The sequence below is a fragment of the Botryllus schlosseri genome, chromosome 13 (assembly GCF_051294905.1).
Source record: "Botryllus schlosseri isolate E-star chromosome 13, Bs_hap1, whole genome shotgun sequence".
NCBI classification, from domain to species: Eukaryota; Metazoa; Chordata; class Ascidiacea; order Stolidobranchia; family Styelidae; genus Botryllus; species Botryllus schlosseri.
In genome coordinates, this window is record NC_137248.1 from 5,804,683 (window position 1) to 5,820,995 (window position 16,313).

The 16,313-nt window shown below is 41.1% G+C and overlaps 1 protein-coding gene across 1 annotated transcript; it reads left to right on the plus strand.

The window, feature by feature from the left end:
* The first annotated feature begins 6,503 nt into the window (after positions 1-6,503).
* LOC145454054 (chymotrypsin-like protease CTRL-1) lies at positions 6,504-16,306 on the plus strand. Its single transcript, XM_080332038.1, has 8 exons — positions 6,504-6,778; positions 9,737-9,787; positions 9,852-9,993; positions 10,742-10,892; positions 12,290-12,443; positions 14,026-14,195; positions 15,706-15,822; positions 15,893-16,306. Exons 1-8 carry the CDS (start codon positions 6,589-6,591, stop codon positions 15,935-15,937), a joined length of 1,020 nt encoding a protein of 339 aa, XP_080188164.1. The 5' UTR covers positions 6,504-6,588; the 3' UTR covers positions 15,938-16,306.
* Positions 16,307-16,313: the final 7 nt, after the last annotated feature.

The window sequence follows — 16,313 nt, forward strand, 5'->3', positions numbered from 1 at the left end:
GGTCTTTGAACATAAGCTTATGGTGCTATATGCTGCTATCGAATGGTGGTATCACGGATTGCCCGGGAATGAAACTATAATTTCCTTGTACGTATCAAAATAGTCCTTATCGACTAAATTGTGCACAATCTTATTTCAAGATCAAACCGAAGAACGCCCGTGAGAACGTTATTCCCCGAGTGGTGTATAGTCTGCACTTTTACATGGTGAAAAGCAATGAGACAAATTGCAAAGATCTGATTCCAAACAAGTGAAATTTATTCATTGGAGGCCAATGCTGATAGGCCCATCTATATTTAAAACCGAGCCCATAACGTTGCCAACAATATTACAAGGTCGCTTGCGTGAATTTCTCCGTTGTGTCGTTTGCGCACTGCATGGTAGTGATTGTAGTTTGTCGCGGTTGATCTTACGTTGCTGCGCCCGCTCGTAGCTGATTTCAATTGAATGTAGGAGGCTATAGGAGCGCAGGCTATATCTTTACGGTGTAGAACAGGGGTCACCAACACGCGGCTCGCGAGGTCATGTTTTGCGGCCCGCAATCGGATTTGAGATTTCGGAAGAACGCTAAGTTAAGCATTTTCAGATGCTGTAATTGATTTCAGTTTCAAAATATTGTTGTTGTCGTTTCAAAGTAAGCAATTCTGCAATTTTCCATCACTATCCGTCACTAGATGAAACTGCTTCGGCGATGAAAGCAGGATTCAATCGAGCGAATATCAGTTGATATGGGGCATAATGCCTTGAAGTGCAATGGCCCAGACACTGCCAAGACCGGGACTCTTAGAAAACGGCATAAGACTCCCCCAGAAGATCAACCTTTACGAGGATATAGTCCGTCGGCTTCTACCGTGTCTCGCTGAGTCGCTATCCCCAATATCTATATTCCTCCGTCTTTGAAAAGCGTTGATGGTCATGATATAATTTGCTGTAATTGCATTAGTATTTCATTGATAAAATATTAAATTATTATTTCGTTTGTGGTAATATGCCCGTGGCCCATGTTAGAGAGCACAGAGTTGTACTGACGTAATTTTTTTTAACGTGGCTGCTAAAGTGCGTGACCTATATTTTGTATCTATATTGCATACTTGCGGCCCGCGGACTCAACGAAATTTGAAAGTTTGAGTTGGCGACCCCTGGTATAAAACAATAGCTACAACAGGCCATATTCATCGGACATGGGTGGGGGAGGCCAGTGGCGTAGTATAGTCGCTTGTCTGTGCTGCGGCACCAACGGTAACTGGTTCCAGTCTCGGCTCTGCCGCTTTTCTATGTGTCGGTGGTTTTACAGAGCCTCTCCTCGCCAGACACAGCTTCTCTAAAGACCCAGAGTCAGAAACCGCATCAGAGACTCGAGAATTGAGTGTGCAAGAATGGAAAGTCGTTCGCAAACTAAATTTGAATACAATGCATTGACTTGTAGCACAAGCCTTAAAATGCGAGAACCTGCATTACAACCACGACGAGCTTAAATCATATGATATGTTGTAATAGAAGACGATACTAGCCCGCAAACACTAGATTCTAAGGTAATCGGAAGTAACAGTCATTAACAAAGTACTTCTAATTTCTTGGAGTATACTAAAGTCGGTTTTGTCTATACTTGCGTTACCTATATCCAAGGGATACGATTTATAGTACACAGCAGTTTTTGGCACGACGGGGCCTGAAATGCTTACTTCTATACATATTTGGAAATCGCTACTCTCACTAGAACTGTTATTAGCCTCGTGAGCTACATGGTATATCGGCATTCAGCCCGCATGTTGATTTTGCACATCAAAACGACAGACTTAAAGCAATTTCAATCTAAGAGAGATACTCATTCCTAACTATGGATACGCTGTCAAATGTCATAATAAACTATGTGTAAAATTGGTTATATTTGATGTGATCGGCGATACAGAGTCATTAGAGTGCATTCGATTTCTCTCGCGTAAAAGAGCGGTTGAAACGTATTTTATAAGTAAGTGAAGAATGGACTCCGTGTTCGCATGGTGTGCGATTGGGCACTTTGAATTTTGATTCCATCATGAAACTTATGCAATCGAAATTTTGTGAGAAAGGTTCCATCATTCAGTACTATTCGATTCCATATCTTCCGATTATGACATACGATGACTCGAATTTTTTTTTTAGAAAAACGTGGCAATTTCTTAATTATACGTTTTTTCTATTTCTTCAAAATCTATTTCCGGGCCTTTGTTGTCATAATATCTGCCCGAGAAATCGGGATGCGTGCATATATAAGGTTCTTGTATCACAGTCGTGTATTCAATCCTTGATTGATCCTTGATTGATATACCTTACAGAAAAACATATCAGAAAGCCAAACAGATGCTATTGGCTGGAGTACTCGCTATTTGGAAGACGCGGGTTCAAAGCCATGTCAGGTCTGGTAATAATTAAATGCGGTTTTGTTCCAGGGGAAGGCCTGCGCCTGCGTCCATGATGATCAACCAAACCTGCCCCAGACTTCATCAATATCAACAGTACCGCGTCACTACAGCTACGCAAGTATGGAATCTTTTTACGTCGGGACCTTGACGCAGACATGAGCAAATTATTCCAGTATCTTGATCGACTGACACGCAGACGCCAATCGTAATAGCACTTGTGATGTGACGCCATTAGTCTGCTCGAAATAGAATGGATTGATATCACAGGACAATTTTGCATATACGTAAGTTATAAATAGTTCTTAGGTTTTCTAACGGAACTCTGACCCCAGAATAGTTTATTGTAACCATATGCCATTCATAATCTTTCGTTCCCGTGTAGTCACTAGTTATGGGGGACTTCGAGATTATCGCTAAGATTTTCTAGTCTTCCTACTTCACCGAAAATCAATGTTACAAGAGGCCGTAATTGACGCATCCCCTGTCCACTTATATTCTGGCAACGGAAATAACAATATAATTTCGTAGTGATACTGTATATCATGGACTTGTGTCCTATATGTGCGCCATGCGGCAAAAGGCGATTAATGCAACCACAGATTTTTACAATATTTAAGTAGAAGGATAGTTTTCTCTACCTAACATATCGGTGTATCATGGATATATTGGGATGTAGGCTATTCGCTTTTGTCGAATTTTATGATTATGTAGGGACAACCATAACGCGATTCCTACTCTGTATGCTAGGAATTTTCAGGCGATGCGAACCTGCCCGAAGAGCGTTAACGTATGATTAACGATGGATTTCCACCGTCTGGGGATTCCCGAATTATATCCGTTTGCTGACAAATAATATCTATGCGTACATATGGGCGATGAAAAGTCAAGAAGGATGTGCTATAGCTAGGGTTGCATTTAAAACAAAAATAAATTTAAAACAAACATTTTTAAAGTATGGCCCTTGTTTAAAACAGGTTTTTTATTGTTTTTTTTAGTCATGACGTCAAGAACCTTTAATTGTGACGTCACAATGAATTGACATTAACGATTGAAAATACAAGGTAAATAAGCTTCCTTCGACGAAAAGGCTTATGAACACTGTCATAAATAGACCAAAAATATATTTAATAAGGACTACATCGCTATGCAGCATTTTTACGGTCAGCGGTCATCATAATCAGAATACCAATTCGTAACAATGACCTATATCTACTTGCTACAACTGTCGAACCGACGACGAATTCGAGGGTTCCAGCCACTCCATACCGTATACGTCGACTATAGTAGGTGCAAATCGTCCGTACGCTCATATTAAATGTTTTTCGAAAGTATTTACACAATTATAGCATAATTACCGTATACAGCGCTCGAAAAAAGGCATTTATTTAAAACACTGTTTAAACATGTTTGAAACAAAGTGTTGGTAAACACCGTTTGTTTTAAAGGCAACCACAGCTATAGCAATTCGTATATTTAGGCATATGCACATTATGCAGAGCACAGTTACCTGCGCAGTGCGCACCATACCTGATGGCCGTGATGGGTGTTGTGCTGAAAGTTTGTATAATAATTCCATCTTTATCAGAATGAGAAACCGCAATATATAGGTCAATTTGCAAGGCTCAGTTCGCGGGTCAAATGCGGCCTTACTTTTTACACGACTTGACAACCTGCCATAAAAGTACATTTGCTACCTTTGTATCCCAGAACCGCAATTCTAAAACACAAGTGCTCCAGCAATTTTGATCAAATAGGTGTAACCCAAAGATTTACGATAGCGTCAAATCCGGACTATGTTCTCGCTGATATAATTTACAGATACCGATGTACCGTGTCTGGAATGTCCCGCGGTTTGGCACAAACTATTTAGGTTATTGTAATGTCCAGTGACGTGCGGTGAGGTTCATGGCTGGTGAGGCACGCCCCCCCCCCCCACATACAAAAGAACAACACGCACGTAAAGAGACTTGAAATGTAAATAATAACAACAGCAGCGGGTAGAGAGAGCATTTTCTTTGCACACTGGTAGCCGTTGCAATTTCACATTCTATGATACATGTAGGACTGGTCGCAATTGTGCCAAATGGGCATGTTTAGACAAATAATAATTACTGTCTTTTCAAGTAGGCTTTCCGGTATAAATTATTCGAAGAACATGAAAAAAGCATCCTCAGTTACAAATTTTATTCAGTAAAAAACACTAGATTTGCTGAATTTCGAAAGAAAATGCACTAGGTCAAGTCAAAATACACTAGATCTAGTGTTTAGGAGTGGCACCACTACCACAAACAAAATCGCAGGCTTTGTAAGTATGGCTATCACAATCACATACCACAATTACCGGTTAAAGGGATTGCAGTCGAACACAGCATACATAAAGGACACAAACAACGACAATGCAGCCTATGCAAATAGCTATCACGTATCACAATTTAACGTAGCTATGGGTGCATGGCTTCGCATTACGCATTGGCCGTCGCTTCAATCTTATATAATTCCTACAAGACTGTTGGATTCCAAAATCTGTAGCGCGTTTCACTCGGTTTCGATTGTCCAATTGTTAGCGAATAGCGCATGAAGCAGATTCGTTTGTGCCTCACCTAGCCATTGTTTCTCTACGATAACATTGTCTGTAATAAAGGCGAAGGTCACCTTCCTTGGCGATTTTTGGGGGTTCTGGTGCTCTGACACTGTTAATATTTAGATTTTCGGAATCAGTGTGACTATAGCATTTCATTGATTCCAGTTATTAAGAATTCCGAGCTATTTATGATGAATTGCATTGTTGCAGGTGAGGCACGACCCGCCCGTGCCTCACCTGTGCCTCACCTCTCCTTTCGCGCTGTATTTTTGAATAATAATGATGCAAATTGATGATGTTTGGTGAAAAAAAATGTTCCAATTTAGTTATTTATGAACATCGATGTGTAACATCAATATAATCATCGACTCATGGAGGGGTTTCACTTACTCATCCAGACGACAGGTGAGGCACTGCCTCACCTGCCTCATTGGACCGCACGTCACTGGTAATGTCCCTTTTAAGAAAGATACCGGCACCACTGGAAACCGTTAACCGCACAGCACAGTGTCAATGTCGTCCATTTCTGATATTATCGGCCAAATCACTTAGGAGCGAGATGCTTGTGCTGCGTCGCGTTCCTTCTCGAATTACGAGAGTTTACGTTATGCTCTGCTCAGTTTGAGAATTTGACAGACGGTGATGCCCTGCAATACAATTGTGATTGGATTCATTACTCATCATGAATTGAAGATCCTTATGATGACGACACTCAGAAGCCCAGTTCGTGTAAAAGCTTGACCCGAAACAACCTGAGTAATCACTATATAGGGAATGGAAATGAAACGAATTTCGATGGTCCAAAATTATCTTCAAGTTATTGTTAATACCCAGCCTCCGGCACCAGAAGTCATGAAAACATCACTGTTGTTAGCCGTAGGGATTTCCGTAAAATCAATCATTGGCTGCTTGATGTTTCAATCATCAACGCCTGATATGTGAAAAATTAGGCAGGAAAGACGAATGAAACATGTAATTGTCGTATGTTGATGAAGTAGGAAGCTTCCAGCATAGGTGCGATCGTGTACGGGTGCGAATTGTAAAAATCTGTTTAGAATTACTTCCAGAAAATGTTTGTGATACCGATATCACGCATTTGAAGTGGCAGGTAGGCCTAGTTCATGTCATAAAGTTAGCAATAATTTCCCCCATTACTGACACATTTTGCTGCTCAAATCCTTGTATTGGTTACACTTACCAAAAAATCTTGCGGTTTGAAAGGAGTAGTCTATTCTTCTAAGAACCCGAACTATCACTAACGCATGGAATCATATTGATTTGTTCAATGTGTATTGACTTCAGTGTGTTTGTTTGTTTGTTTATAGGTATTATTGGTGTTTGTCGACTATTATTGTCATTTACACCAGGCCGATATTCTTCATGTTTTATTCCGTAACTGCCGACTTATTGCACGGCCCAACCTTGATCGATTGCTTAGGTAGGCCTAACCAAAGTATTTAATTTGGGATATTGTAACACCTACGCTGGTCTATTCTTCTAAGAGCCCGAACTATCACTAACGCATGGAATCATATTGATTTGTTCAATGTGTATTGACTTCAGTGTGTCTTTTCCTGGTAGGTGTCGCACTGTGTCGAAAACAATATGCCAACGACTTGTGTAATAACGGGATATAAAATGGGCGCTGGTGCCTTGATGATATATGGATTCATACTATCCGGTAACGTGTTTGAACCACCGAATGGAAACTACAATGTATTTACGAATCTGACTCCAATCATAGAGGACACGGAGGACTATTCGCAATGTGGATTTGTTCAACAAGAAAAGCAAAGTAAATTTCTTCCTTATAAATGTTACTATGGTAGGCCTATGCCAGATATGATGAAATAGTGTAGTTGCTATGACGTTTCGCACTCAGCGTCATTAACTATCTTGGGGGAAGCCTCCCGAAAACTAGGATTGGGAATCGTGTCGAGTCGAGTCCACGTCACAGTTTTCATCAGTCCAGAGCCATTTGCCCCCACCTCCTTATCGTCATATCACAAAATGAAACCAGAGTGCTAGCAATCACAACGGATAGTTTGATTTCATGGAAGGTTATGACTGTTGATGAGAGAATTCTCCGATATGAAATTCGAACTATACACAGAGCAAAAACCATGAATTGAAAGTAAATCGCGCAAGGCGAGAAATTTTTTTTCCAGGAAACCGCAGCTTCGTGTCCCCCTTCAGATGCTTTCACGCCCCCTAAGGGGGCGGGCCCCCAGTTTGAGAACCACTGCAATAGACAATTGATAATAATATTAATATTAATCGAAGTTGCACAATGCACAGTGCACCTTGACTGCCTGTGAGTATGAGCGCGTAAACGTCACGCTCGACTTTTTATGCTGTGGTTCAGAATCCCGGAAAGTTGAATTGTTATGCAGCAATAGTTGGATTATTGCATTGCAGTGCAATATATGACATAATATATGAAACACCCTAGAAAGGCTGTCAAAGTATATATGTAGAATGCCATGTAAAATGTCTCGAGTCATTTGACTTGGCTGACTCATGCGCAACGACTCGAGTAAAATCCGACTTAATCCAAAAATTGACTCCATATTCCATAAAATGAATGGAGTCATAAGAATATCAAGTCATTGCAGCCCTTAAAGGCAAGCGTTTTCTATATCAGTATATGTGTATAGTTAACGATTAGTATTTCAAATCTACTTGCACTCAGGACCGAAACAGCACTTCGTCAGCCCCCCCCCAAAAAAGTGAGTCTTTCCCCCCACTTGGAGATACACCAAACTTCGGGGGGCTTCACCCCCACTTCCCTCATCAGGTTATACGTTTTTGCCGATCCTTATCAATGAGAACTGTTGTACTGTTGTCCGAGTGAGATAACTTCGCCTGAACGCGCCAAGCGCGAAATTTTTCTGTAATTCATAATTGACTCGGTCAATATGATGGGGAATTGCATATATATTGCTATCAATTATTATCCCCTCTCCGCTCATGTAATCAGATTTACCGGTAGAGCTGAGTGAGGTGTCTTGGAAAATGTAGTGCCCATAAATAACAATTAAATAGCTTCGGGTGGACCCGTTGTTATGATGACTTAGTTACACGATGTTATTTCGTGACCGCCTGTCTGTTGTGTCAAAAGCAGTGTTCGTATCAAGTCACTACCTTCGAGTCACGAGTCATCTCGAGTCATTGCAGATTTTGACTCGAGTCAAGTCAAGTCAATCTGTTTTCCAAGGTGACTCGAGTCAAGTCAAGTCACTCGATTTTTGGAGATGAGTCTAGTTAAGTCGAGTCAAGTCAAGTCAAGTCACGAGTCAAGGCACAATTCAAGTCAAGTTGCCTTTTCGAAGTACGAGGCATGATTACGTCATTGCATTTTGCTAGCTGTCTGAGATACAGATTGAGTGGTCATTGATTCTGAACCAATGAACGAATATAATGTTAAACTATATAAGTAATTACATAGCCCCAGTTTATAGTTACCAGCAAAAATAAAAAAAATAGAGAAACAAATTAATAAGATGCCATACATTGACCATTTACAAATTGATATGATAGCATTCGAGCCTGCGACAAGGTTTAGGACTATATAAACTATATTCAAATTCAATTTCTATAAAATAGGAGGTTTGGTTAAGGTAAGAACAGAGAACAGAAAGAGACATTTTGCTATTGAATTACTTTACTATACTAGTTTACGACAACGTAAGCTGTAAGCTTCGATCACTTTGTTTTGGGGTCAAGTTATTTGTGAGAAAACAATGGAGGCTCGGTAAAACGCAGAATCATTGTATGATTGTTCGCTCTCACGGCGTTTCACACCAGCGTTTAGCGAACAATTCGAACATATGCAAGATAGCGATTTTTTTTATCGACACCGATTACTTGATGACATGAAATTGACTCGTGAATTTTCTCCGAGTCACGAGTCAATCGAAATTTCTGATACGCCGAGTCAAGTCAAGTCATTTTAGCAAAGTGACTCGAGTCAAGTCAAGTCATACGGAAAAGGTGACTCGAGTCTGAGTCGAGTCAAGTCACGACTCGAGTCATCCCAACACTTGTCAAAAGATATTGAAATCGCCCAAATGTGCTAAACTAAAAGAAGCAGACGATTTCAAATTGGTATTTCTTCACTGGCATATAAAGTTTCCTTGCGGGATGGCATTTGTCTACTGGGGTTCAGATTGTCAAGACAGGAACATTCGGCACCAGCCATTTAGCGCCTATGAACTATTAAGTATATATGTATTGTGGTCAGCATAAGGGCAGCTTTTTTCAGCCAAGGTTTTCCATTGCCCATCGTTCTGGCACACTTCTCGTAGTCACCCAATAATCAAGATATGTGACAACATGAAATCGCGGCCAGAGCAAAATGTTTTTGAAAAAATGGCCTAAATTTCCAAAAAAATTATTCTATGATTTCTGTTAATTTGTGAAATAATTTTGGGGCCCCTTCGAGTTCGCCCCCCCCCCCATTGGGAGTTTGGGGTGTGGCAGTTACGGTCCTGCTTAAACTGGTAATTGACAGTCGGAGCCAAGGAATGGAAGGCGTTCTTGCCAGAATTGCCCAAGAAAATATTATTTGTTAAATCTGGACTTGGATACTTCGCTGCCATGTATTCGCTACGTCACAATGATTCGGCGACGTCATATAATTGTTTAAATTGTTGTCGACCTTACTGAATTTGAATTCGGGCTCATGTCTGTGAATCGCGATCAGGTTATGACTTACCATACTATAAACCATAAATAATATTTTTTCACACAGATTTGTCGCTGTCTGATCTTCTGTTCAACGTGATGTCACGGCGTATTTTAGGTGAGCTCGCGTTGGACGCAAGTTAATTTTTCGCAGGACGGGTACTGTCATTGTGTACTTTCAGGCGGTACTGACGCCAATGAAGGTGACTGGCCTTGGATGGTGTATATATATCACAAGGTCGACGGTAGGAAAAGAGGATTTTTCTGTGGCGGGAGTCTGATCAACAAGCGTTGGGTGGTCACTGCTGCCCATTGTATGGCACAGTAAGATATTTCAGAAACCTTTAAACTTATTGCGGCAAGCTTTCTTGTATGTCCCACTGGTGAAAAACAAAGCCTTACGAGCGAGATAGTGAACTGGTTATGCGTCCGGCTTCTCGATCGGTAGGTCGTGGGTTCGATTCCCGGCCGGGTCATACCAAACACTCGAAAATTGGTATTCGCAGCTAGGCGCTCAGCAATCAGGGATGGCATGGAGGAGAAAAAACTGGGTCGCAAACTAGATGACCTCACGGCCGTATCACAACTCCGTCGTCAAAGCATCTCGATGTTGCAGGCCCAAAAGGATATCATATCTCTCTCTATATATATGCCGTCCCTGGCACAAAATGAGGCTAAGACCGCAAGGAAATCCTAGAATATTGTATTGGAAGGAGGCATGTATCCTAATATTGCCATAGAAATGGCAAACGTCAGCCTACTTATCAGAGAGCTTTCAAGAACACCCGATAAACTAAGCTTTCGAGTTCTTGTCTGATGCTTGGCCACTGTGTGTCATAAAACCAACTTAGGGAGATGGTTATAATTAATAAAGATTTCCCGAACCATGTGAGGGGGAATTGAACCAAGTGATGCCAAATTGCAACACATCGTGGTCGGACGTGACGGTGTAAAACACTACCTTAGAATTGATTATGCCACCGAAAATCATTATATATTTATATACGAAGCGAGTATTCGTAGACAATAAATTCTAGCAGTATAGCCCAACCTGCTTATTACTTTTTTCCAGAGAAAACTCTCCAGAAGTGTACAGAATAGTGCTCGGAGAACACAATTCGTCTCGCGTATCGACCTACGAGCGGGAATTCGATATTGAAAAAATTATTCGGCACGAAGATTATTCGACTACGACTTTCGGAAACGACATCGCTCTGTTGAAGGTTTGTTTTGGTTACTGTTTTCGAATGTTCATATCCCGAACAAAGAGAGGTCGAATCGAAACGCATGAATATAAAAATAAACAAATATAAATACCAGTGTTGGGATGACTCGAGTCTTGACTTGACTCGAGTCAGACTCGAGTCACCTTTTTCGTATGACTTGACTTGACTCGAGTCACTTTCCAAAATGCGGATTGACTCGTGACTCGGAGCAAAATTCACGAGTCAATTTCAAGTCATTAAGTAAACGGTGTCGATTAAATCACCCTATATTATGTATGTTTTGGTTGTTAGCGATACGCCGGTGTCACTTGCGAGAGCAACCAGTCTTCAATAATTGTAAGTTTCACTGATCATTAATTGTTACATCACAAATAAATTGACCGCTTACGAAACCATCACACCTACGTTGTCGTAGTAGCAGTAGATTTATCTAATCGCCTCGTATCTTTGTTTCTTAGGCAGCTTAGTGCTTACATTGCGCAGTGCTCACCTTTACCAACACTCTTGTATGATTTAAATCGAACGAATATAGTTTATGCCTTTATATTCTCACAGAGGTGTAGGTGGGTAGTGCCTATTGTACCACATCAATTTGTTCAACTTCTCGAGGCTTCGTATTCGATCCTTTATATTGGCTGATAAAATCAGACTGTAGCATGTAGCTATATAGTTACTCACGTATTTTAATATCAGTTCTACGTTTGCATGAATATTTAACTATATAATCGTCATTTGATTCAAGATAAATGGCAAATTAATCTATCCTTCACACAATTAGCAAATTGTAATGACTTTGGACCATTATATATAGTTCGAAAATTCAATTTGACTCGAATCGTGACTTGACTCGTGACTTGACTCGACTTGACTCGAGTCACCTCCAAAAAACGAGTGACTTGACTTGACTCGAGTCACCTTTGAAAATCGATTGACTTGACTTGACTCGAGTCAAAATGTGCAATGACTCGAGATGACTCGTGACTCGAAGGTAGTGACTTGATCCCAACACTGATAAATACTGCTCGGGCATCAGCAGAACCACTCTCCCGCTTTTGGAGGCGTGATGCCTATAATTTATCATAAAATACGATCGTGCAAATGGTACCTCTTCGATATCGGGATTGTGGCATTTACGAATCATGGGTATCGGATTAGAATTCAAGAAATCGCCCAACAATCGCTGCACTCGTACCGGCTGGTTTATATCGCCTCATCAACCGCCGCCGAAACTGCGAGTCCAATTACGGCAAATATTTGGAAATTTGACCTTCATGGTTTATCAGTGATATGGGATGACTCGTGGTAACTTCTTGTAGTTAATATCTGATATGTTGGCAGCGAGGTTTGTGCATCCGCTGATGAAAATATTCCAAAGCAGAACCGTTGTGTTGCAGCTCTCCGAAAACGTGGAGTATAGCAAGTACATCAGACCGTTATGCCTCGCACCGAAGGGTTTCCCGACCGACGCCACTACCAACCAAGAGTTTGGAGGAGAGTCGTTCACCATGGCCGGGCAAACATGCGCCGTACTCGGCTGGGGACAAACAGGCGCGTTTTTACTCTATGTACGTTGAAGTGGAAAGCAGCGCGCGTGGTGTGCATCTGCTTCACCCGCATGTAAATAATATTGCCAGGATACATGCTGTGTTTTCAACCTACGGGGGGGGGGGGGGGTCAATCTTGGCAGACTGTCAACATGATAAGATGGGGGATGACTGTTAATTATCGCTAAATTTCTGATCGTATTCACTCCCATGGATAAAGTTATTTTTATCGATCGGCTTGCATTAGCCTGCATGTGTTGGATATGCGGAATACGCCGAACCGTGGGTGAGGTAGTAGCCAGGTTGCGATACATCAAAATCATTATATTGTAACTACGCCAAAATACAAATGAGTTTCTATAGTAATATCGCTAGGAAAATCTCTTCAAATATATGATGGAATCCAATAAGTGATTACACTTTAATCTTGAAATTTTGGCGTGCTGCATTAAAGTGTCGATCCCGACTCCCGGGGTGGATATAACCATAATCACCAAGCATCCATGTCATTACTATACTATCATGTTGAAATCAACACCCAGATGATCGCTGCGAATCAATTAATCAGTTTTCTCGAAAGACGTCACACGCGCATATAGGCCTAGTTGAGATTTGTCAATCGTCACAACGGATAACAAGTTGCCACTGAGTGGCCTCTCGATAATTGATTGAATGCACTGAGTTCATGAATGCACCGGCGATCCTGATCGAAAACAATTATACCATAGTGTCCTACGCAACAACGCTGTCTGGCGAAACGAGAGATTGGCATTGGGACGCAACAATGCTGTCTGGCGAAACGAGAGAGTTTCTAAACTCTCTCGTTTCGCCAGACAGCATTGTTGCGTCCCAATGCCAATCTCCATAACGATGAAAAATTCGAGGCTGATTGTGGGAGTTCCAGGGCCACGAGCGGAATAAAATTTATATTTTCGTCATCAGTGCAGAGTCAGCTTTCGATTGATACCCGTTTTACCAAATTTAATGCTCGGCAAGCTGGTCAAAAATGACCGTCAATTTGCCTGTAGCCAAATGGAAATTGTGACGTGATACAATTTCACTGAGCCGTGAGATTTGCTTGTGTCGACACCATATAGGACACTATGATTATACAGTATCCACTTACACACAACACAGATATCTTTTTCGCTTTTCGCGCTTGTAATTCACCAATATATTTCAATTGCGATTATTAAATAACGTTTGATATTCTTACTTTGTGTTGTGTGCCTTGACATTGACAAGAACATGACTGCAAATTGATTTCAATTTTAATCAAAGATAAACCCTAAATTCGCATGATATTCACAGGGTCGTTTACGCCAGTTACTCTGTATTATGGATTCCGTAGCCGCCGACATGCAGCGCGGCTCCCTTCTAGGCTTGTTGAATTCAGCGCCTACGCAGATCAGACTCTAGGGGGCCTAGATAAACCTCATACACTTGGACAGGGATTGTAGGTAGAGTCGACCTCGGTCGGGTTCGAACTCGCAACCATTGGTCCATTGGTGTTGCAGCTGTGGATCGTACCACTATACGCTACCTCGCCACTTACAGCTAAGTTGATCAAATATGTATTCCAACAGCGAAAAAGAAAAAGACCGACATTATGCAAGTGCTCGGTGTCATTTTGCTACCGCACGCACTGTGCACTGCTGTGACTGCCAACCCGTCAGCAGCGTATCACAACCGTCCGGTCGGAGAATCAGAATCTAAATTCTGTGCAGGGGGGAGTGCTGGAGAAGATACATGTGCGGTAAACTAATAAATTTAAAATACTTATATTGTGTTTTACGATGCTGTACTATGCCGTATTGTCCTTGTGGTTTATTTATGGTGTCCGAAAAGCAACAATTTCGTTCCTGAGTCATTGCTACATTCTATAAATTCAATTCACGGTTATTTATTTGATAGGCACCATGGCATGAATCATCCGCCACCTCAAGAGCTTTGGATAGATCGGGTTACCATATTTCTGTTGGTAAAATTACGGACACTCTTAAGCGCCAACTAGCGTATTTCAAAATGAGGGATGACACACTGTCTGTCAATATGACGTCACACTAGCAGCGCACTCCTCGCCACCTCATCCGCGTCAGCGGTGTCTTACAAAAGCCTGGAGGTGGGCCGTGCTATAAGTCGGCAGTTACGGAAAATAAAGAAGAATATCGGCCTGGTGTAAATGACCATAGTAGTCGACAAACACCATGAATACCCCGAAACAAAACAAAAAAAACTAGCAGCGCGTTGTGTGTCTTGTATATTGCATTGTTCATTGTGTTCGGCAGATGAAAATATCGTCTGACGAATATTATTAGCAAAGATTTTGCCAAAACAATGTACAAAGATCACAGAGACCACAGCTAGACACGATCCAGAGGCCTTGCTGTACTGTTAGATCGGTGCATTGACGTGGTTGTGTGTTGTAACTTGTAACCAGGTCCGATGCAACATTTTTTCAGCCCCTTCCCGCCCCAAAACACCGATTTTGGGCCCACCATCAGGTAATCGAAGCAACTTATGGGTGGCTGACTTTAGGCACCTGATTATTAAATTATGTGAGTGAATTCTGTCAACAATATTGGTTCTTCCTTATATTACTATAGAATGCACCAGCAGGTTGCAACATCCGGTAGTTTCCAACCTTTTATAGTCGGGAATCCATTTCCAATTAGAAATGTTCCGTGTCCCGCCTCAAAATTTTATACCCTGATTGCTAAAACGAGGTCAGCTTGCCCAGACTTACTTACGGCGTATTTTGGAAGCCGATTACGTACAACATCTTCGGGAACTCCAGGATAAAGTCAAACGACTCCCGAGTTTATAACCATTAATCTTTGACTGAAGTATCTAAATGGCGTTAGCCGACTCTAGGAACATACCGTTATCCTATAATTGCTATTACCAGTAGACTTATTTCAATAAATGATGATTATTTTTATTTATTTTTGAATGCATTTTTGCGAGGGTGGTGGTCCACATATTAAAGTCAATGAATGAGACACTAAATCACGCGAAGCAAATTTCAAGTGCAATAAATCTGCTCAAAATGTTATTTTATGTGGATTTACCAAAAAATTTTGACCCTATTTCAAGCCTTCAAAATTCCGGACATTTAGTCATATTTTAGAATTTCCTCCCGGACGCAGTTTGAACAGTGAAATTCCAGACATGTCCGGGAAATTCCGGACGTATGGCGACCCTATTTATAGATACCTATGTGCGTGGGAAGAGCTGTTGATAATATGTGATATTGATGTGTTTAGGGTGACAGCGGTGGACCCTTGATTTGCCTATATCAAGGTTCGTATTACTTGAATGGGATAACATCGTATGGCACGACACCCTGTGGTCAGTTCAAGAAGCCAGGAGTATATACAAGGGTAAGAAGAATGACATAAAAACGGTATGGGCCCACATGACTTGTAAACATATATACATTTTGTCTCACAGGTAGCAGATTTTGAAGATTGGATAATGGAAAATGCAGTTGAATAACTATATTCTGTAGATACCAGAGGTCTGTGACACATGACATGCCGAATACTACTGCAGCAGTAGCCTACCTTGAACAAACTTACACAACTACACTGTGACGCACAGAAATACGACAAAAACTGATATATATATTATAATTGTTGATGGAGGTCAGCATAGGGATGAATATTATAGAAATATTGAGTAAGCAAGACCGGACTCAAGGATAGCAATTACCTTGCTAGAGGCTACTTATTAAAAAGTAATATGTATTGTATATTGTTGCCAATTAATTGTTTTTTTCTGAAAAATACTGTTGCATAATGGCATTCCTATGAATTCACGAACGCTTACAATTCTGTTTTATACTATAATAAAATCATCAGTCATCATCGCG